This window comes from Pongo abelii, chromosome 15, assembly GCF_028885655.2.
Source record: "Pongo abelii isolate AG06213 chromosome 15, NHGRI_mPonAbe1-v2.0_pri, whole genome shotgun sequence".
In the NCBI taxonomy this organism is placed as follows: domain Eukaryota; kingdom Metazoa; phylum Chordata; class Mammalia; order Primates; family Hominidae; genus Pongo; species Pongo abelii.
The window spans coordinates 82,911,536-82,933,238 of NC_072000.2; the positions used below are offsets into that span (position 1 = coordinate 82,911,536).

The window sequence follows — 21,703 nt, forward strand, 5'->3', positions numbered from 1 at the left end:
ATGATCTACAGGCTGAGCATTCTGTTTCAAAGGTGACTGCATCTATCTGGTGCCAAGGATGCAGCTAAATGCAATTCTCTGTTCTAGACAGGGATACAGAGGCCCTACAGTATTGGGGGTATTTCTTGGCAGAGGGAGTATTAATCTTCTGTGAGAAAATGAACCTAAAATTGAACCTCATTGAAATTCTGACTAAATTTTGCATCCAAATGCAATTTATTGAAAGAGGAAAATCTCTGAAAAGCAAAGTTGATTTTGCAAATGCAATTATTTTAATGTGAATAATATAAGATTATTATTTTGCCCATTAAAATAATATTTATAACATCTATTTGAGTTCCCTAGGATACATTTGAATGGTGGGACCTTCCTGTCTATTTCAATTAAACTATAAATAGCTCCATAAATATTTTACAACAAACTTATAGCAGCCTTATTCATATTTTTGGTAAGATTCAATGGCTTTTATGAAAAAAATTCACCTGAGTAAAGTTTACCTGGGCTTTCCCAGAGTACTTATTACCAAATGGAGCAGAACTCTCCCCTCATTTCTTCCTTCATGATCATCTATTCATGGTTTTGCCTTTAAGCCAGGTCAGGACCAAGGCCAGGTATTTTATTATGTCTTACAATTAAAGGAAGGAATGTGGATTACCTGTATCTGTTGCAAATTATAACTGGGATTAGGGACCAAGGTAGTGAGGAATTTGTGTGTTTGTATGTGGTAGTGGGGTGGTAATTGGTCCTTGACCTTGCCTGAGTCCAAGGTCATGGCCATAACTTTCATTGCTTTACCTCTATGTGTTAACTTTTGTTAAACCACAAATACAAAACTGAGGTTACCAGTCTTCCAGTCTTCCAGAGGGCTTTTCTAATCATGTTTAACCTGCCAGTCTTCCCTGCTGTCCATACGATAAATTACATAAAAGCTTGAAAAGCATTGTTCAAGAGGAATTGGGGGAGAGAGATTCCAAAGCATTCTGGCCAAGTAAACAAATTAATGACCTGATTGAGTAATAAAGAAGATTCTAACTTTTTTTGATACATTCTATTAATTGTAAACGGAAAGAAAAATGTTTCTCTCTGGTTGCACACATCCGCAAAAATCAAATAGGCTGTAGATGTTTAATTATCTATGGAAACCTACAGTGCACTACATAAGGCAGACTTTCTATGCTAGGTTTGATCTGTAAATGTTTTAAGTTTTTTCCTTTTTGGGAGGATGTCATGATCATTTATCCACATTGTAGTCATAGTCAGATGTGAAAAAAATAAACCCCAAAATATCTGTATTTCAGTTCTTTGTATCTGTTTATCTACATGTGGAATGGTACCTGTTGGGGGTCTTTCCTTTCGGAAGAGATGGAATGGGTTTGTGTTAGAGGGTGGGAAGGGAGTGGGCGGTGTCCGTTCAGAAGAGCCCTTGGGAAGTAAGTATGGTGCTAATTCTAACGGATGAGGTCTGGTCTGAGAGAGATTTGGAAGAAGCAGGGAGCTGCAATGGCATGTAGACTGCAGCTCCTTTTCTGGCTGTGCCCCAGGTGGCATGGTTTTCCATAGAGTCCTGGTCTCATTGTCTTCCCCCCACTCTCTTTTTCTGTGTCGGGTGCCTTTTTTTTGAGAAACTAACACAAGATCATTCATGCAATGTGTCATTTTACTAACCGACTAATGTACTAACACCCTAACGACTCATCTTTGTTTTTAGTTTTTTTAATTAACAATCGTTCTGTTCACAATTTTTAATTTCCTTTCTTCCCCCTTCTCCGCAAAGCACTCAGGCATCGGACACGCTATGGTAAACAAACTACATTGTCTGGTAGATATCATTCTTATTGTCTCTTTTTTTGGGTTTGCCGTGTGTTGCCCCCCTTTTCCTCTCCAACCCCCCCTTTTATCCTCTTTAGACTCATTTCTTCTTTTAAGATTTTGTTGAATTAAATGCAAGCCTTTCTTTTTCTAAAAAAAAATGGAAGGGGATGCACTTGTCCTAAAAATGATATTTTATTGAATTTTGTGGGGAAGGTTTCCTTTTCTCTAGTTTTCAATTTTTTTCCCCCAAAAAAAGCCTTTTTTTTTTTAAATCTCCATTTGGCCAAATTTGTTTTGTTTTGTTTTCTTATTTTACCACTTGCAAGTTACATACTAGAGACAATAGAGATTTATAGTGAGAACTTCCTTCTTTCTGTGCCTTCCTCTCCCTCGCACTCTTCCTCTTTTCTTTTTTTCTCCTTTCCCATTCCTTAGTCCCTTTTCTCTTTCCCTTTTATGTGGCCACCACTGCCACAGGTGATCTGGGGAGGAAAGTACTCAACTTCCTAGACTCTTTCTTACCCTTCTTTTACCTTACTTCCCTACCATGGCCAAAAGGATATCCACCAATTATGTTCTCCATACAAACTCTGCATGGCATGTTCCTGTCTCGTGAATTTTCCTACCTGCATCAGAATTTGTTTCCTCATTTTCCTCCTCATTACTAACAACCTACCAACCATCAACCCAATTTCACTTTCTTCTCTTTTATTTTTCCCCACTCTTCATTCTCCTTTCATCTTTCATATATTTTGGGGTTGGGTTTGGACTTTTTCTTTTCTTTTCTTTTCTTTTATTTAGTAAGGGAGGTGGCAGGCAGAGAAAAGACTACCTTTTAGTTTTGAATGCTTTTTTTTTCACTTCCATCTTGTTCTTCAGTTTGTTCAATGCATGTAAGTGTGAAGTGGATTTTGATTCTTTCCCTGATTTCTCCCCACCCTTTCCCTGTTTTGTTTCTCTTCCGCCTTCTCTCTTGGTTCCAGATAATTTCTGCATGGGTATATTGGCATATGGTGTGTGCATGCTTTGAGGCCCCATCGTTTCTCTCTGCCCTCTGCTCCTTTCATGGATGTTGGGTAAAAGGGTGCTATTTCTTTTCTGTGGGCATTATTATTTTTATTTTTTGGTTATTATTCCTCATCATTCCTTTTGTTGTTGTTATTAGAGTTGCCTTTTTGGTTTGGGTTATTTCTTCTCTTGGAGATGGTGATGGGAGCCACGGGAGGGTAGGGATTGGTGTCCTGGGGCAGTCCATGGCATGTATCATCCATGACCATATCAGAATCAAGACCCTTCTCCTTCCCTCCATGAATGCATGTTTGTCAGTGTGGTGTGAGCCAAAAAAATATTAATAACAATAAAGATAAAAGAAAAGAAAAAAGAAAAGAAAAGAAAAAAGGAAAAATAAAACCATCAACAACCAAAGACCAACCCCTAACAAACTTCATCATCAAATGTCTTCTTTGCTGTTTTTCACTACCACCATGAATAACAATCATGTAAGAAATAAACAATCATTTTAGCAATGAACTGAGACAAGTGATATCGTCTGAGGATGGTTCCATTTTCTAGCCTGACTGTGTAAAGATTGCAATGGGTAGAACAAGGTGCCCAGCTTGGAAATTCTAACAAAGTCTTCCATGAGTCTGCAGGGAAATACTGAAGGCTTGAGACCCAGGGAGGCAGACCAGAAAATGGAACTTGGCTGCACATACCAAAATCAAATCAAATTAGAAAGTATACCTCATGAAAATCTTAATGAAAGTGATGCCACAAATAGGGGAAGCCACTGGGTTATGATAGGATCATAAGGTCATTGTTGGGATTTTTTTTGTCCCTATGTCCCTCCACCAGGTGACAATCTCTGTGGATGGCATTCTTACCACGACGGGCTACACTCAAGAGGACTATACCATGCTGGGCTCAGACGACTTCTTCTATGTGGGAGGAAGCCCAAGTACCGCTGACTTGCCTGGCTCCCCTGTCAGCAACAACTTCATGGGCTGCCTTAAAGAGGTAAAGTTCACCCAGTTCTATTTAATGCACCATGTGATTGTTTCATTTATAAACAAATGACATGTCTAAATCAATGACTGGATCTGTCCTGAAATCTATGAGATGGTAGATTGCAGCAGAAACAACACTGGACTTGGAAGTAGGTGTCCTGCGTTTTCATTCCTTCTTAAGCTGGTTGCATGACTTGGGGTTTGTTACTTTAGTACTGTATTAGTCCGTTTTCATGCTGCTGATAAAGACATACCCAAGACTGGGTAATTTATAAAGAAAAGAGGTTTAATTGATTCACAGTTCCACATATCTGGGGAGGTCTCACAATCATGGCAGAAGGCAAGGAGGAGTAAGTCACATCTTACATGGTGGCGGGGAAGAAAAACTTGTGCAGAGGAACTCCTCTTTAATAAAACCATCAGATCTTATGAGACTTATTCACTATCATGAGAACAGCATGGGAAAGACCTGACCCCATGATTCAATTACCTCCCACTGGCTTCCTCCCACTGGCTCCCTCCCACAACATGTGGGAATTGTGGGAGCTACAATTCAAGATGAAATTTGGGTGGGGACACAGCCAAACCATATCAAGTACCCTGTGGTTCTATTTCCTCATCTAACAAATGGAAGCTCTTATCCCACAGATGGCTATGTTTATAAATTAAATGCAATCACACAGGTGAAAGGCCACTGAAATCACAAGGAACTAGATGAGTGTAAAGTTTGATTTTGTGATTTTGACCTGGCAAATAGGAAAGCTCTAGCTAAAAGTGGCTCAATCTGTTGTTGTGTACCCTGTCTAAAATATAACATATGTATTATTTTACCTTCACTAAGCCTGGTGTTCCCAAGGGTCTCATTATTTGAGACGAAAGAAAATTCTTATAATGTAACATTAAGGCTCAGAAGACTGGTTTTTTCCTTTTCTTCTTCTTCTTCCCTGAGAGCTAGTAGCTGTGAAAAAACAGTGGGACTTTGCCATTACTTGTTTATTACCATTGTAGCTGATGTATTGAGACCTCTGTCTGAGAGTAAAGCAGCTTCAGCCAAGTGTAAGTTCAACCTCTAAGGTCAATTGTTGAGGCAAAAAGAATCAGACTTAATTTGGTAGAACTCTTTCAGAACACTGTGGCATCAAAGCAGTGCACTGCACATTTTGTTTAAGCTAAGCTTGATTGCCTAAGATATCTATACCATCTCCCTGGGGACATTACTTGAGAAGCGAACAGTGTTCCTTCTTGAAGATAACAATCCCTTGTGACATCTTAAGAGTCTCCTCTCGGGGCATATGTTTTATTCTTATTATGGTTATTTGAAATTTGTTGAGCATCATTTGTATATGAGATGGCACTGTCCATGCATTCATTCATGCCACTGCCCTGTGAGCCTTGTCCAGGCAGGAATTGTGTCTGTTAGGCATGGCACATAGTAGATGCATAATAAGGATTTGTTTGTCTATTTATCTGATAATCATTGGGTATGTTTTTTGTGCTGTAACTAAATCTGGTGGCTCTTTTTAAGCCATGATCTCCATGCTCCAAGGCTTTGTCTTGTAGGAAGGGAGATAAGATCAGTGAGTGAATAAGTATAGCATAGGAGAGCATGTGTTCAGTGGCACATACTAAATGCTCTAATTGAGTAGAGGAAACATAAATTTTAGGTGGATGTCAGTTTTAGAGAAGGAGTGACATTTGAGGCAGGCCTTGCTGTAATAAATCATGTGCAAATTGAGAGGAAGGGGTAGAAAAGAGAGACATAATAAAGGAGGGAAAATCCAATTATAGCTTTGTATTGTTCTCAGCCTGTAGGACAAAATAAGAGGAGCACCCAAATAGTGCTATTATCTCTCTGCAGGATGTTACGTAGGCTTCTGCTGGCTTCAGAGAGTTCATCGTCATTTCTGATGGAATTATGGTAGGCATAGAGCCCTTCCTCCCTGGGATTTACTCCTATTTGGATAGAATAAAGGTATAGACTACACACGGTCTAATGAACCCTGAAAGACTCTTAAACACTGTTAAATCACACTACATTGGAATTGCACTCTCATCAGAAAAAGGTTGCAACATTCTTGTTACCAACGACATGGCTCAGGAATGAATGAGGCATTGGTTGCTGTGGAGTGCTCATTCAGTTTTGTAGTGCAACAGTCCTGAGCATGGAGTTTCTCCAGGACAGGATTTAGGTCTTGCCTTTAGGATTAATTTTCTCCTACACACAATTATATTGCGCTACCTCTCTATTATATACTTAGAGACAATGGAACAATTTCCCAACCACGAATCTTCTATTAATCAGGAAGGATGCCCTGAAAATTTTGAAACATGTCTCATAAAAACACAAAGATGTCTCTGATGACATTATCCATGTGGAAACTAAAGAAAATAAAATACACACACACATATACACAGACACACACACACACACATTTTTGCTGCCCAGATAGAGAGCAGAAAGCTTCAAAAGTCTGTCAGAATTATTCTGAATAGCTTAAAAGGTAAAGGCAGTTCTGAAAAACAGTGTCGATAATAGAAATAACTATAATCAGTGATGTCAATATATCCTTATCTTAGCTAGCAGCATGAATATGCATTTAAATTCAGACCAAGTTAGAAAAAGGAAAGTTCAAAACACTAACGGAAATGATAGGCAAAGCTAGAACTTGATAAACTCCCGCCCCGTCTGTTTTCCCTGTACAGCGTGATAGTCTTTCTAAGGGACTCGGAAGTCTTCTTATTTGTCTGAGTACTTTGAACAGATTGCTTTGAGTGTAACGTAGTGCTGGCATATTATTTCTTTGCATTTAATAATTACACTTCACTTTTCTGTGGGCAGGTCTATGGAAATACTTCTCTTGTTCTTGGTATTTGTTTTTGATAAATCAGTAAACAGCAAAGGCTATGTTAGGATTCAGCTACCCAATAAACCCCACTCACCCACTTAAACCATAGAACAGTCTCTAATTATTTCACGATCTCTTCTTCCCCTTCCTTTTCCTCTTGCTACCTTAAAAAAAATCTTCTCTCGCCATTTGTGGCTTTAAGTTGTCCTAAATGAAACAAGGTGATTTTGTGTGTAATTTTCTTCAAATTAGGGACATGGCAAAGGGCCTATGCAATTTCTGCTCCAGATCATCAATATTTCTTTGTGTGTGGCACAAAATAGGTTTTGTCTTTGGGACTGTAGTTACTTCACACCTAAAAGCTAAGTTCTGGCTCCATGATTGTGCCAAAGGGACTGGATATTTCTTGTGTGCATACTTCCTAACTTCATACCATGTAAAAGCCACCACAAAACGTCCACATTGTTGTCAAACTATGATGGTTCTCTACACACCTTCGTTATCAATATAAGATTTGTGTCCACTTAAATATCACGAAGTCAGCATCTTGTTCCTTTTCACGTTTTCACATTTTAGTGTGTCTGTCTCATGTTTGTTCTTGTTGTGTCCCCAGCTCCTAGAGTGGTTCTTGGCACTTAGTGGCTCTCGGTCAATATTTGTTGAGTGAAATCACATGATTGTACATTAATAAATATCTTTCCTAAATGAATGCTTTTAGCTACTATTGACCACTTGACTTTCCTGGGATGACTAAAGAACATCTTGACATGGCAGTGGTTGAATCTTTCAAGAATCTTCTCTCCCTCCCCCTGAGCTATCAGATATGAGAAAAATATTATATTAAAAGCCTCAGCAAGGCTAAGAGGAATGATTGGAAGTTCCTCTATGAAAAATGGGTTAGAAAAGGCTGTGAGGGAGACATCATAGTATAATGAAAAGAATACTGGGCTTCAGATCAGAAAATCTGCTTAAGAATGCTAGCTTTATCACTGGCTATATAATAAGACCACTGATCTTACTCCAGTCTCAGTTTTCTAACCCATAACAAGGAGATAATAAAACTTCTGTTGCACTCTTAAGAAAAAAATGAAATGATGTACATAAAAGTGAAATCATACAGCATTACAAAATACAATGTTTTTTCTTATAATAATTATTAAGGATTATATATTGCATTGTATAAAATAGTTTACAAATAGAAATATAAGTGTAAGTGAATACCCGTTAACACATGGAATCTCTATATTTCTCATATTAGCAAATCATTGTCAGGAAAAAAATCCTCCATTATTCTGAGGTTTGCCCTACATAAATTCTCTCATAATGCAAAAATAGGGATAACTCATCCCACCTGCCCTCAATGATTACTTTGTTTTCTGCCTTTGGTCATTTATTTGACACTATGTTTTCCTTTATTAAAATGTGAATTCCATGAGAACAGAGGTCTTATTTGCTTACAAATGTTTCCCCAGCACCTAGAGTGGACCCTGACATTAAAAAAAATGCACTCAATAAGTATGTCTGGAATAAATAAATAAATGAATGTGCTAACCTCATGGAGCTCTGAAATCTGGTGGAGTTTAGATGAGCAATGTGTAAGTCCAGACTGCTATTAAAATGTATCATAGGCTGAGTGGCTTATAAACAACAGAAATTTATTTCTCACTGTTCTGGAGGCTGGAAGTCCAAGAACAGTGTGCCAGCTTGGTCAGGTTCTGGTAAGGGCCCTCTTCTGGGTTGCAAATTGCTGTTTTCTTACTGTGTTCTCACATGGAAAAAAGAGGATAAGAGTTCTCTAGGGTCCCTTTTATAAGGGCACCAATCCCACTCATGAGGGACCTTCATGACCTGACTACCTCCCAGAGGCCCCACCTCCTAAAACTGTCACATTGTGGGTTAGAATTTCCATGAATGAACTTTGGAGAACACAAACATTCAGTGCATAGCAAACAATATATCCCCAAACCTATAATATGCCAAATACTGTGCTAAAATATAAATATGAGTCAAACGTGGTTCCTGCTTTAGAGGAACTCACATTAGTGGGGAGAGGCAGACACACACATAATTGCAATAAATAGCAGTTAATGCACAACATGAGGCATTCTTAGTTACAATGCGGCTGCTGAGGAGAAGGCCCTAATACATCCTGGGGTTCAGGGAGCATCCCAAGGTGAGTTGCTTGAAGCCAAGTAGAAGGGAGCATGGAAGCATGGGGAAAGAGGTGCTCCAGGATGAGGCGCAGGATGAGCAAAGGCATGGATGTAGAGCACGTTCTGGTGTCTGGGTGAAGAACTTACAAACAGCTTGCTAATTTCAAGGCCCAAATTATAAGACTGGGAGCTTTGGACTGGTAGCTGCGGTTAGGTAGGGACCATTTCATAGAGGCCTTTATTTCATGCTATACCCTTGGACTTTGTTCTCTAGGTAATGGGGGAGCCATTGAAGGACCTTAAGCAGCAGAACATGGTCAGATTGGCATCTTACCCATCAGGCCTTCATTCTTTGAGGAGTAATGTTAATTCATCTACCACTTTCCCCTGATGTGTGTTTTTGTCCTAGGAAGTTGAAGATCAGGGATAGAAACAGTGGTCCCTCGGCCGGGTGCAGTGGCTTACGCCTGTAATCCTAGCACTTTGGGAGGCCAAGGCAGGCAGATCACGAGGTCAGGAGATTGATACCATGCTGGCTGACACAGTGAAACCCCATCTCTACTAAAAATACAAAAACAAAATTAGCTGGGCATGGTGGCGGGCGCCTGTAGTCCCAGCTACTCGAGAGGCTGAGGTGGGAGAATGTTGTGAACCCGGGAGGCGCAGCTTGCAGTGAGCCGAGATCGCACCACTGCACTCCAGCCTGGGCGACAGAGCGAGACTCCGTCTCAAAAAAAAAAAAAAAAAAAGAAAAGAAAAGAAAAGGTGGTCCCTGAGCTTCGGCATTGGATTGGCGCCTGCCTCTCTGAATTTTAAAATTTCTGCAGAAAACTGCTTCCTTCTGACTCCCATTTCAGTTTCCAAAGACCCTCCCTGAGAGGACATGCATTTCTTTTTTCCTCTGTCCTTGGCATTACTGAGCTGTTCAATGACAAATGAAACACAGGAAGGCCAAGCCAAGACTGAGTTTACATGAGTAGGGTCACCATCAGGCTACTCAAGCCCATCACAGTTTCCTCCCACGTGTTGGACCTTCTGTGTAGTTTGATTTAGTTATTTCCACACCATCCTCCTTTCTCCTCAATCTGACACTCCTCCATTTCGCCATGCGGAGAAGCGAAAGAGCCACTGAGACCTCTGGGACAGACTGGACTCTCTCATCTCTCTTTTCTCATGGCATCTCTAATGGAGAGGAAGGAAAAGCAGGAGAATTGGGAGAATAGAGCACATATTTAAAGGAAAAAGGATTGGATAGAACATCATTGTGCACATTACATTCCACATCCCTTTGTGATTATTAGCCATTTAAAACCGAATGGAGTTTTGCAGCCAGAGATAGTCTCTGAACAGATGATTAATGGCTTAATCTGTAATAACTTTACATTTTATAGAACCCTGATAGGCGTCCACATCTGGTGAGCCAAGCTATTTAAGGCTGTGTTAATTCTGTTAATTGCTATACGTTTATTTGAATTGCTGGCACCTGCGGGCTTTGGGATAATGTGTTTGTTGTTGCTTTTTTTCTTCTTTAAAAAAAATACTCATTTTATTTTACCCTGTCTTGCTTGCTATCTCTTGTTGCTATCTCTCATGCTATCACTTAATTTCTTCTCTGGATTTTCTTTTGGGTTGTCCTCTTTCTTCCTTACTCACTGTCCTCCCTCCTCCCCATCTCCGTTCCCTTTTTCTCTAATTCATTTGTTTCCCAAGCTGTTGTTTTGGTAGCCTTCCTAATTTCTCAGGTGGTGATAAATGTCTCTGTCCATAAGCAGGTGAATTTAGGTCATAGCATTGGGCCTAAATATTCCTTTTTTCTATCATGAAGACTACCGTGCAGCGTAGGGCTAGCAAAGCCCAAGTGAGGTTTTTAGAGTCAACACGAGACATGAGAAGAGGGTGGGCTTCAGCAGCACAAGCCCAGGGTTTGAGTCTTGCCTAGACTCATTCCTTGCTGGTTGCATGGCTTTTAGCAAGTTACTTGACTGCTCTGAGCCTCGGTTTCTTCATCTATAAAGAGAGAGACTAATACTGATTTCATGTATTTTTATGTAGGGAGCAAATGAGATTAGACAAATAGAGGTGTTTTATAAAATACAAAACACTATACAAATGTTAATGAAGTTGTTATTTATGTTATTAATTGAAACAAAATCAATTAGTTCAGGCCAAAGAACCACTTACTGCTCTTCACCATTTCTGCAATTAAAGACCTGCAGAAGTTAGGAGAGTCCAATGTAGTTTAATTAAAAAGGCCTGCTACCGGGTTCAGTTCTAAAGTTAATTAGAAAATTATACAACTTCTCTGGATATCCTTGTCTTGATCTGTAAAATGAGGATAGTAATCCCTGCTAATCCAAATGCACACTACTGTAGAGACCCTCTTGTAAATGCAGCATAGAAACACACATTACTGTTTGTTAGATTTTGGGTAGCAAGGTAAGTTTTATTCCATGAAGGAAGATGTACAGAAAAGCACTCTGTGGGTTTGGAGATAACAGTGTCTTGACAGAATGGGAGAACCAGTACAAAAAGGTGACCAGAATAAATAAGAGTTGAGCAAGATGGAAAGAAGTGAAGATGCAAATCAGAGGAAATGGAGGAACGTGGCAGAAGAAGAAAAGAAAAAGCAATTACTGCATCTCAGGAGCTACCTATTGGCTTGTCATGGGCTGAGTGATGTCCTCTGTAAATTCATATGTTGAAGTTCTAACCTTTAGTTTGTGACTATTTTTGAAGATAGGGCCTTTTAAGAAGTAATTGAGATCATATGGATAAGTAAATGAGGTCATATAGATAGGCCCTCAACCAATATGATTGGTGTCCTTATAAGAAGAAGTGATAAGGATATGGATATACAAAGGAAAGACCATGTGAAGACAGAGGGAGAAGATAGCCATCTACAAGCTAAGGACAGAGGCTTCAGAAGAAACCAAGCTTGCTGAAACCTTGAACCTGGACTTCCAGCCTCCTGGAGTATGAGAAAATAAGTTTCGGTAGTTTAAGTCACCCAGTCTGTGGTATTTTGTTATGGCAGCCCTAGTAAATTATAGAGCTTTTTTATGGGTTGACCATAAAAAAAAATGACCATTTTTGGCTGGGCATGTCAGTTCATGCCCATAACTTTAGCACTTTAGGAGGCTGAGGTGGGAGGATTGCTTCAGTCCAGGAGTTGGAGATCAGCCTGGTAAACTTAAGGAGACTGTGTGTCTACAAAAAACATAAAAAAATGTAGCTGGGCATGGTGGCACATGCCTGTGGTCCCAGGTATTTTGGAGGGAGGTGGGAGGATCACTTGGACCTGGGAGGTTGAGGCTGCAGTGAGCCAAGATGGTGCCACCACACTCCAGTCTGGGCAACAGAGTGAGACTCTGTCTCAGAAAACAAAACTGCCATTTTTTGTGTGTGAGGACAAAAAAAAAAAAAAGTCAAATATTGGCAATGTTGGGTGATTCAATTTCAGAACAAAATTTTTGTAAAGAGGATAAATTGAATCTTCTGGAAAAGAGATTACTTTCTGGATTACAAGAAATTGCAGTGGGCAGGAAAGAGAGAGAGAGAATGAAAGAGAGAGATTGGCAATGTGAGTCGATTAGAGATTCCCATTCCCCTGGCTGTGGTTGTTTTCTTTATAGGTGGACTCCTAATGCAATTTGGACCCATAACATACAGTGGCACAGAGGAAGAAGGAGCAAAACCCTTAGCTACTGGGGACAGGGATACATTTGAGGCTTATTTCAGTAGGAACCAGGTGTGAGCATTTAGCCAAGGGTGGCTGTAAGAAAGTGGTATGGGCCTAAGGAAGAGTGAGGAGCACTGAGGTCTCAAAGATCTTTGGTGTTTCAGTGCTATGACAGACAATAGTTCTTCAGTTAGTGCCACAATAAAATTACTAAAGAAGGATTTGCTGCTTGTAGTTAATAGGTTATTGATGGAGAAGTAGATTAAAAAATATATATATAATATAAATTTATATATAAATATAAATTTATATATGTATATAAAATACATATATATATTTGGCAACTGGGTATTCATTCTGCCTTCATCTGATACATGTTTCTTGATTTTTATTCCTCTCATTCTCAATCCAATGATTCAGTGGCACCTGCTCCACTCCCAGCTCCGTTAGTGAGCATGTGATCCCTAAATCAATTAGGGACTCCTATTCACCTGGTCATGGTTGCTTTCTTCATAGGTGAGCTCCTAAACTAATTTGGATCCATAACATACAGGCTCAGGATTTTTGTCTATATGTTGTAGAGAAACAGCTCTCTCCTGCTTCAGGCTAGAACTTGGAGTGGTGTTAAACTAAGCTTCTGGCCACTATCTTGCCACCACGGTGACCAAAAACGAAGCCAGGATGGAGAAAATCAGAGCCAAAAGATGGGAAGAAACTAGGCCTTAGTGACATTTTTGAAGGCCTTGGATTAAACAATTTTCAAATTAGACTACCCCTTAATTTCCACTCATGATTGAATAAAGTACCTCTGTTGCCTAAACCTGTTGTGGCTCTGTTTTCTATCATTTGCAGCAGGAAGCCCTAGGTGATGTAGCAGAATTCCTCGTGTTCCTATTTTACTCCTGTTTTTTGCTGACAAAAAGATAGGTCCTTGGACAGGGAAAGACAGACAAAAGTAGGAAATGTAATACTGGAGGATCTTAGAAATCAGATAATTTGCTCTGTATTAATTCAGATTTCCTGCCTCAGATGAATGCTATCACAGGATACAGTGAGAATTTGTAAATACAATTTTTGAAACCTAGTCTGTGCTTTTTGAGGAATGCTAGTGAATAGAGAAGGTTCCTAAAGACTAGACAATTGAAAAATGCAGATAATGCAAACAATGAACTTATGAGTTAAACTGAAATCTGGGTAAGATTTTGGAGTGCAATATTAACAGAACGTATGAGCCCATAGCAGAGAAAAGAGTGATCAATATAACTGCCATCACTAATTAAGAGCACTAAGAAAAAGCTATATCATATCAACCAAATTCTCATACTCATTCAGTAGTATTACTGATGATTCAGAAAAGTACTATGGACCTCATCTAGCTAAATAGCAGCAAAGTTTTTGAAGACACATTTTGTGATATTCTCATTAATAAGGTGAGCAATAGGGTTTAGATGCAAGAGCTATCAAGCTATTAAAATACCAATGGGCCCTGATTAAGTGGATTTTTTTGGCCTATATGAAAGTTTTTGTAAGATGGCACAAAGCTCTGTCTTATATTAAGGACTTGAAGAGACATAAGAGAACATGGCTTGTTAACTTTTTGGATGGCAGGGACGGAAAATGACAGAAATTGTGCATCTGTATTATCTGAGGTTGAATTAATAGAGGTCTGACCTGTGCAACAAAGGAGGTAACAGTTCTGCAGTGTAATTTATTGGTTAAGAAAGCAGGCTCTGGAGTTAGAGTTTCTGGCTGCAAAGCCTAACTCTACTCCCAGTAGCTGTATGATGCTGGGTAACATACTTAACCTTCTGTTACTTATTAAATGGGAACAATAATTATACCTACTTGATAGGGCTGTTGTATTGAGATCATGCATGTAAAATAGCTGACATGTAGAAAATGTTCAGCAAATTTTATTTACAATTATTATCATCATTGTTGTCACTATGTGCTAGTATAATTACTGGAAAGGGAAAATAAGCTTTTTTTTTTTTTTTTTTTTTTTTTTTCTGAGACAGTGTCTTGCTCTGTCACTCAGGCTGGAGTGTAGTGGTGCGATCTCGGCTCACTGCAACCTCCACCTCCCGGGTTCAAGCGATTCTCATGCCTCAGTCTCTGAAGTAGCTGGGATTACAGGCATGTGCCACCACACCCAGCTAATTTTTGTATTTTTAGTAGAGAAGGGGTTTCACCATGTTGGCCAGGCTCATCTCAAACTCCTTCAAGCGATCCACCCACCTCGGCCTCCCAAAGGGCTGGGATTACAGGCATGAGCCACTGCACTAGGCCCAGAATAAGCTTTTAACATGATAACTAATTGACAGATTAGAATATCTTTAGAGCTGAGCTGTAGAAAAAAAAAAAAAAAAAAAAACCAAAAAACTAAGGCATTCAAGATCCTGACAACATAAGAAGGCTTAACTGATAGAACCAGGGTCATTTAACCTGAGAAAGTGAAGATGCCTGTGCCCAAGGTTTGAGAGTCATCTTCATACATGAAGGACTGTCCTGTGGAAATGGAATAAAATGTGGCCCATATACCCTTAAGAAGAGAAACTAAGTCTAGTGAGTGGAAGCTGGGTACTTAACATAAGGAAGAACTTTCAGTGAGAGTTCTCCAAAACTGCCTTCAAAGTAATGAGTTCTCCAACACTCAAGGCATCCAAGCAGAGACTGGGCAACCATTTTGCTGAGGTTATCGAGGGGATTCTGGAATCATATGAGTGGTTTTGATTTTATAGATAGATCTATAGATAGATTAATTTTATATGATAGATCTATAGTTCTACGATGAATGACCTATCTGCAAAGAAAGAATAAGGCTAACTGATTAGCTCAGGTTCATCATGTGGAAGACTTTCCTCATTAATCTCCAAATCAGTAGGCTTTACACGTCCCACAGACATTTATTGGGTTGTCCTTGTGGTAGGAGTTGAGGTTCCCAGCCACTACCATCACCTGTTACTCACTTACAGTAATTTATCTTTACTCAGTCCTTTACTTGATCATCTTGAAAACCATTACAACCACAGCAATTATAATCATGGCAGCAACAATAAAGACTAGCAATTATTGAACACTTAATGTGAACACATGTGAAGTGTGTGTCTACATGGTGCTATGTACTTCAGACTTATTCCCTACTTATTCCCTAATTTAGTTCTCACAAAAAAACTTATGAGTTGGATTCTATGATCATTACTAACTTGAATTTAAAGAGAGTGAGTGTCTTTCCCACTTACATCATTCTAAGTGTTGGAGTTGAGATGTAAATACTGTCAACATCCTGATTTTGCTGCCCTTTCTACCAACTCAGTCATAAGAGTTAGTGACGAAGAAAAGGAAGCTCCTCTGGAAAAGGTTGGTGATTCTGTGTTTAAACTTACTGTAAGGAATTGTCTCTCACTACCACTTAGAGTCTCTACTTCATAGGAAAGGTCATTTAATCAGGCAAAAATGTTCTGTTGGGAGACTAGATAAAATTACCTATTTCTTTCACCTTGCCATTGATTGTTCTGAGAGGAAGGCAGTTTTTGCTTGATTTCCCACTTTGGGCAAATTGATATTGCTCAACCTGCTAATGGAGGAATGATTTTCATTATGGAACCTGAGAGGGAAGATGCTGCTGTTAGTATAAATGCCAAGCAGTGCAATAGTTTCATCTTGAGATGGACAGCACATCGTTTCTTTTTGTTCCAGCCTAATATTTTCCATGAAGTTGAGCTATTTGCCTTTAATGCCTTCAAAACACCCAAATGAGGAGCAGCTACTATTTAGATTTATTTTGAATTTTCAGTCTGATTTTGGGAATCACTTATTTAGCTTTGCATTTTTTTTTTTTTTTTGGCTCGTCAAGATAAATTCAGTGGAACTCATTGCTTTCTAAAAATGTCACTTATTTACAGCAAATGTAATCTACCACAACATTCCTACTGAGACAAAATCTCTTGTGTCTTTGAAAGCCTCAGAGGAGATTAAAAAAACACTAGTCCATGTACACATATACCTACAGGGATAAAGCAATCATTGAGCTAATTAATTAGCTTATGTTTTCAAAAATTGTTTTGCAAAGGCAGAAACGACTATTCCATTAGTGTTACGGTGCTTTTGTAACCTTGTGTTCTGTTCCTCATGTGAAGAGTGTGCCACAAGTAGTTCCTGCATAGATTTCAAGAGAGATACAAGGACACATTTTTCACTTTACAAATCAGTGAAGATGCAGCTTAGGGCAGCAACATTGCACACCAATTATCAACCAATAAAATTCTCCTCCTTCCCTCTCCCTCAGCTTTTCCCTCACCACCCAATATCAGCAGATGTTCTATCTCATACTTTGTAGGGAAAATAGAAATTGTTCAGGTAATGCTTGCTAAGCTTCTCTCTCTCCACCTTAAGACTTACCTTCAAAGATTCTCATTGCTACCTTCTTCCCCCATCTTACAGAATGAACTTTCCCCTTCTTTTTTGCCTCTTTTGAGATTTAGCCCCTTTAAAGATTCCCTCTCTTAATGTTCGATCTCACCTTCTCCTCTGCTCCATCCCTTCAGCTAGAGACATACTCAAAATCACTTCTTTGATACTGTCTCCTGCTCAATTTACACCTTAGCTCATTCCTCACTTTCAATGAAAAACTTCTTGGGAGGATGGTACATACTTCTGATGTTCCCTACCTCATGGTTACTCTCTAACCCTCTACATTTGCATGTCAGACTATGAACTCTAGTATCCTTAGCACTTTAGTGGAATTGTTTTTTTGCTTTACCTTGCTTAAGTTAGAAGTACTTTATTATATGCTCCTATAGCTCTCAGTTCAAAACTTCAACTCGTTGCAATTGTTATTATAGTCCTCATCACATTGCACTTTAATATGCACTGTGTTCATATGTTTCCTCAATAGACTGAGCTTCTAAAAGACAAGAACAAGGATTTATGTAGATTGCACATTCCCTTTGAAGTTAAACATAGGTCCTGACACATGAATAGATGGGAAATATTCTTCAATAAATTAATAAATATTTGTGAACATCAGTGATAGAATTATTGTTCCAAATTTCCAATTTCTGCTTATATTCATTTTGTCAACAGCATGCCACTCATTTACTTATTCATGAATGCAGTAAATATTCATGGAATGCCTACTCTGTCATAAAATCTGTTCAAAGAGTGGGAGTGTGTGGTGAATGACAGCATGTATAAAGTCTATGAGCCTATGGAATTCACATTATGGTTGAAGGAGACTAAGAATACATGCAAAACAGGTAATTAAGATACTTGCAGATAATGATAAGTGGCATGAAGGAAACGAAAGAGAATAATGGGTGTATTAGTCCGTTCTCACACTGCTAATAAAGATATACCTGAGACTGGGTAATTTATAAAGAAACAGGTTTCATTGACTCACAATTCAGCATGGCTGGGGAGGCCTCAGGAAACTTACAATCATGGTGGAAGGGGAAGCAAACATGTCCTTCTTCACATGGCAGCAGCAAGGAGAAGTGTCAAGCAAAAAGGGGAAAAGTCCCTTATAAAACCATTAGATCTTGTGAGAACTTACTCAGTATCACGAGAACAGCATAAGGGTAACTGCCCTCATGATTCAATTACCTCCCACCGGGTTCCTCTCATGACACGTGGGGATTATGGGAACTACAATTCAAGATGAGACTTGGGTGGGGACACAGCCAAACTGAATCAATGAGATAGTGAGTGGGTCTCCAGTAGCCTGGGGCTGGACTCTTTGAGGATGCAATAATTGAGACCTGAGATGCAACTCAGTCACACACACAAAACCTTGGGGAGAGGCCATTCCAATCAGAGGAAGCTACTAGGACAAAAAGAACCTAAAGCAAGGAAAGCTTGGCACATTCAAGAAAAGTCCAGGAGGCGATGGTGGCCGTGGCTCAGTGAGAGAGGTGGTGAGAGGAAAGAAATATCTAGGGCTGGATATGTTGCTTTTCTGAAAAGATCCAGGCTAGGCAATGTCAATTTATCAAGCTTATCTCTACCTCAGAGTCTTCATCTTCCTTTTATCCCATATCTAGGTTAATTTTCTCTTTCCCTTTAACCTCGAAAGTGAGGTGTCCCTCTATCTTTGTAAGCTCACGTGTTACCTGTGCTCAGCATCTCCTTCTCTCCCTTTCAACTTCTGAATTACTCAGTTATTCTCATTCTTTCTTGCAGTTTATATCTATATATTTTTTCTTTTAAAAATTGTGGTAAAAAAACACATATCCCAAAATCTACTCCCTTAACACAATTTTAAGTGCATGCTACAGTATTTTTGACCATATTCACATGGTTGTACACAGATCTCTAGAACTTTTCTCTTGCACCTTTGATATTTGCCTATTTGTTTCTTCTTCTCAGAGTTAAAAACAAGTGTCAGTCTATCCTTTCATAAAACCCCTCTCTTGACATGCACTTTATTAAACTCAGGAAGATAAAAAATGCCTCTTTCCAGATGGTAGGGAAAAAGGCAAAACAAAGTGGTTATAAGGTTTGAAAAAGGAAAGATAAGAAAAGCAGCATTGGATGACCCATAACTTCTAGAAGCCAGGGTGGGTGCAGTGTGCTAAATGTGAGAAGGATGGGGCATGGTTATGTAGAATTCAATAGGTTTAGAACAGCTCATACTGTCATTACCTATTCACTCGAGTTAGAAACCTCAAAGTGAGATGTGATCTTTCTTTCTCATTCCCGTTCTTCCTTTTTGCCCTCATTTAATCAAACACAAAATTCCCTTGGCAATTCCCTGTATATTTCTCACTCATCTCTGTCCTCTGCTTCCTGGTCCCTTCACTCCTGCCTCTCCCTCTGCCCCATAGTACTTTGCCTGTCATGGTGTCATGATGAGTCTTTCCACCTCTGTTCTCTCTGCTTTCTCTCCATGCTACATTCTGCCCCGTTTTGCTCTTTGTGCCATTCTTTGGAAACATCCAGTGCCCACCAGAGCATGTCTTCTTCAGTCTCCCACTCAAGGCCTTCTGCAGTTTGTCTTCAACTTGGCTGCCACCTCCTCATAGTTCCTCCCTAAATTTAACCAGAGTAGTCTTTTCCTATTACTCTAAATGTATGTTTTAAGTTCTTTCTTCTATAACTTGTTTATTTGGTTCTTCTAGCCAAGAAATTCTCCCTTTCAAAGCTTTTCTGTCTGATGCTTACCGTTTGTTCTAGAACCTAGCTCATGGTCACCTGCTTGACCGATCACTGGGTTAACGGTGGTCTTTCCTCACTTCTGAATTCCAAGCACACTTATATAATATAGGGTGTGTCAGCTCAGATTTAGGAGGTAGACTTCCAGGTTCAAATTTTTCTTTTTCTACTTACTACCTATGTGCCTTGGACAAGTTAGTTAGCGTCTCTGAAACTCAGTTTATTTATCTATAAAACTGGTATCTTAATAGCACTTACCTCAGAGACTTCTTATGAGGATCAGATGAGATGATGCAATAAAGCCTTTAGCTGAATCTGTTTCATAGTGAGTACTCAAGAAATACTAGCTATTTTGTCATTCAGTTGGTCCTTACAATACCCCTTAGCCATTTGTTAGCTTTTCTGGCTTGCATACAATCCCTTTGAAAACAGAGTTTTTGTAGTTACAGCAATGCTGTATATAATATCAAATTATTAAAGACAGTGGAAAAGAATTTATATCCCCCCAATGAATTTCTTGACTGACTGTAAGAAAGTTGCTGTTTCTCCTTATTATATTTTGACCACAATTGAAATGATCCCATCTGCCAAAGGAGAATAATTTCTTCTTTATAGACATAGGAAAAAAATCTCACTCATGGATAAATATGCGTGCATATGTGAAATATGAATGCAGTGATTTCACATTTTTAAAATTTCTGGCAATCAAATGAGATTGTGATAGATTATCTTTTTTTTTTTCTTTTTTTTTTTTCTGAGATGAAGTTTTGCTCTTGTTGCCCAGGCTGGAGAGCAATGGCGTGATCTCAGCTCACTGCAAACTCTGCCTCCCGGGTTCAAGTGATTCTCCTGCCTCCGCCTCCCGAGTAGCTGGGATTACAGGCGCCCACCACCACGCCCAGCTAATTTTTTTGTATATTTGGTAGAGACGGGGTTTCACCCTGTTGACCAGGCAGGTCTTGAACTTCTGACCTCAGGTGATCCACCCACCTCGGCTTCCCAAAGTGTTGGGATTACAGGCGTGAGCCACCATGCCCGACCAAATTATCTTTCTTAGCATAACTTTTCTTCATAGATATTAATGTAACAGTTCTTATGGATGATGTTTAAAATGCTTAAGGAAGCAAAACTTAGCTGTAAAATTGGGTATTGCTTGATGATCACCAGTGTCCCATTCAGGTCTAAAATGCTTATGAAGTTTAAATTGCTTTGCAGTGTCTTATGATCTTTCAATTACCTTTAAATGATTGATGTAATGAGCTATTATTATATTTTAGGTACGGTGTTTGGAATGCAAAGTGAATTGGGCAGTTTCTTTCCTGGAAGATCTTATAGTTCAGGGGTTGGCAACATTTTCTATAAAGGGCCAGGTTAGTGGCTTCTCAAGTGGAGACAGGTTTGACCCCAAGAAATATTAGACAATGTCTGGAGACTCTTTTAGTTGTTAAAACTAGGGTGGAGGAGTGGTTGGAGGGGAGTAAAGGGATATTGAAGGGAAGATGCTGCTGGTGTGGGCAGAGGCCAAGATTGTTGCTACACTGTAGGCCTACAATGCACAGGACAGCCCTTCTGTGACAAGCAATTATCCAGTCCTGGGTCTCAACAGTGCCAAAGCTGAGACTCTCTAGACCAGACAGTAAGTAGTTTTGGTTTAATGAGCCATATGGTCTCTATCACGACTATCAAACTGTCATTAAGCATGCGAGCAGTCATAGATACTATGTAAACAAATAAGTGTGTCTGTGTTCTAATAAAACTTTATTTAGAAGAGCAGGAAGTGAATTGGATTGGCCCCAGAGGGTTAGTTTGCTGACTTGCTATAGTTAAATGGCAGGCAAAACTTGATAATTATAATGTAACATATTAAACTCTATCTATCTATCTATCTATCTATCTATCTATCTATCTATCTATCTACCTACCTACCTACCTACCTAGATCTATCTGTCTACCTAGATAAATAGATCAGTTAAATTTTTCACAGGTTTACAATGAAGCCCCAGATAAGAGCATTTAGCCTGATCTGAGATATTAGAGATGGTCTCCTGAAAGAGA

General features: G+C 39.3%; 1 protein-coding gene across 39 annotated transcripts in view; it reads left to right on the forward strand.

The window, feature by feature from the left end:
- The window catches only part of NRXN3 (neurexin 3), a 1,691,350-nt gene that overhangs the window by 481,278 nt on the left and 1,188,369 nt on the right, over positions 1 to 21,703 (forward strand). For all 39 annotated transcript variants that reach the window (XR_010136857.1, XR_010136859.1, XR_010136858.1 and 36 more), the window contains 1 exon segment: positions 3,667 to 3,828. Coding sequence is in view for 34 of the 39 variants with exons in the window: in XM_054529674.2 (XP_054385649.2) it covers positions 3,667 to 3,828 (162 nt within the window). In the remaining 5 variants the exon portion in view is untranslated.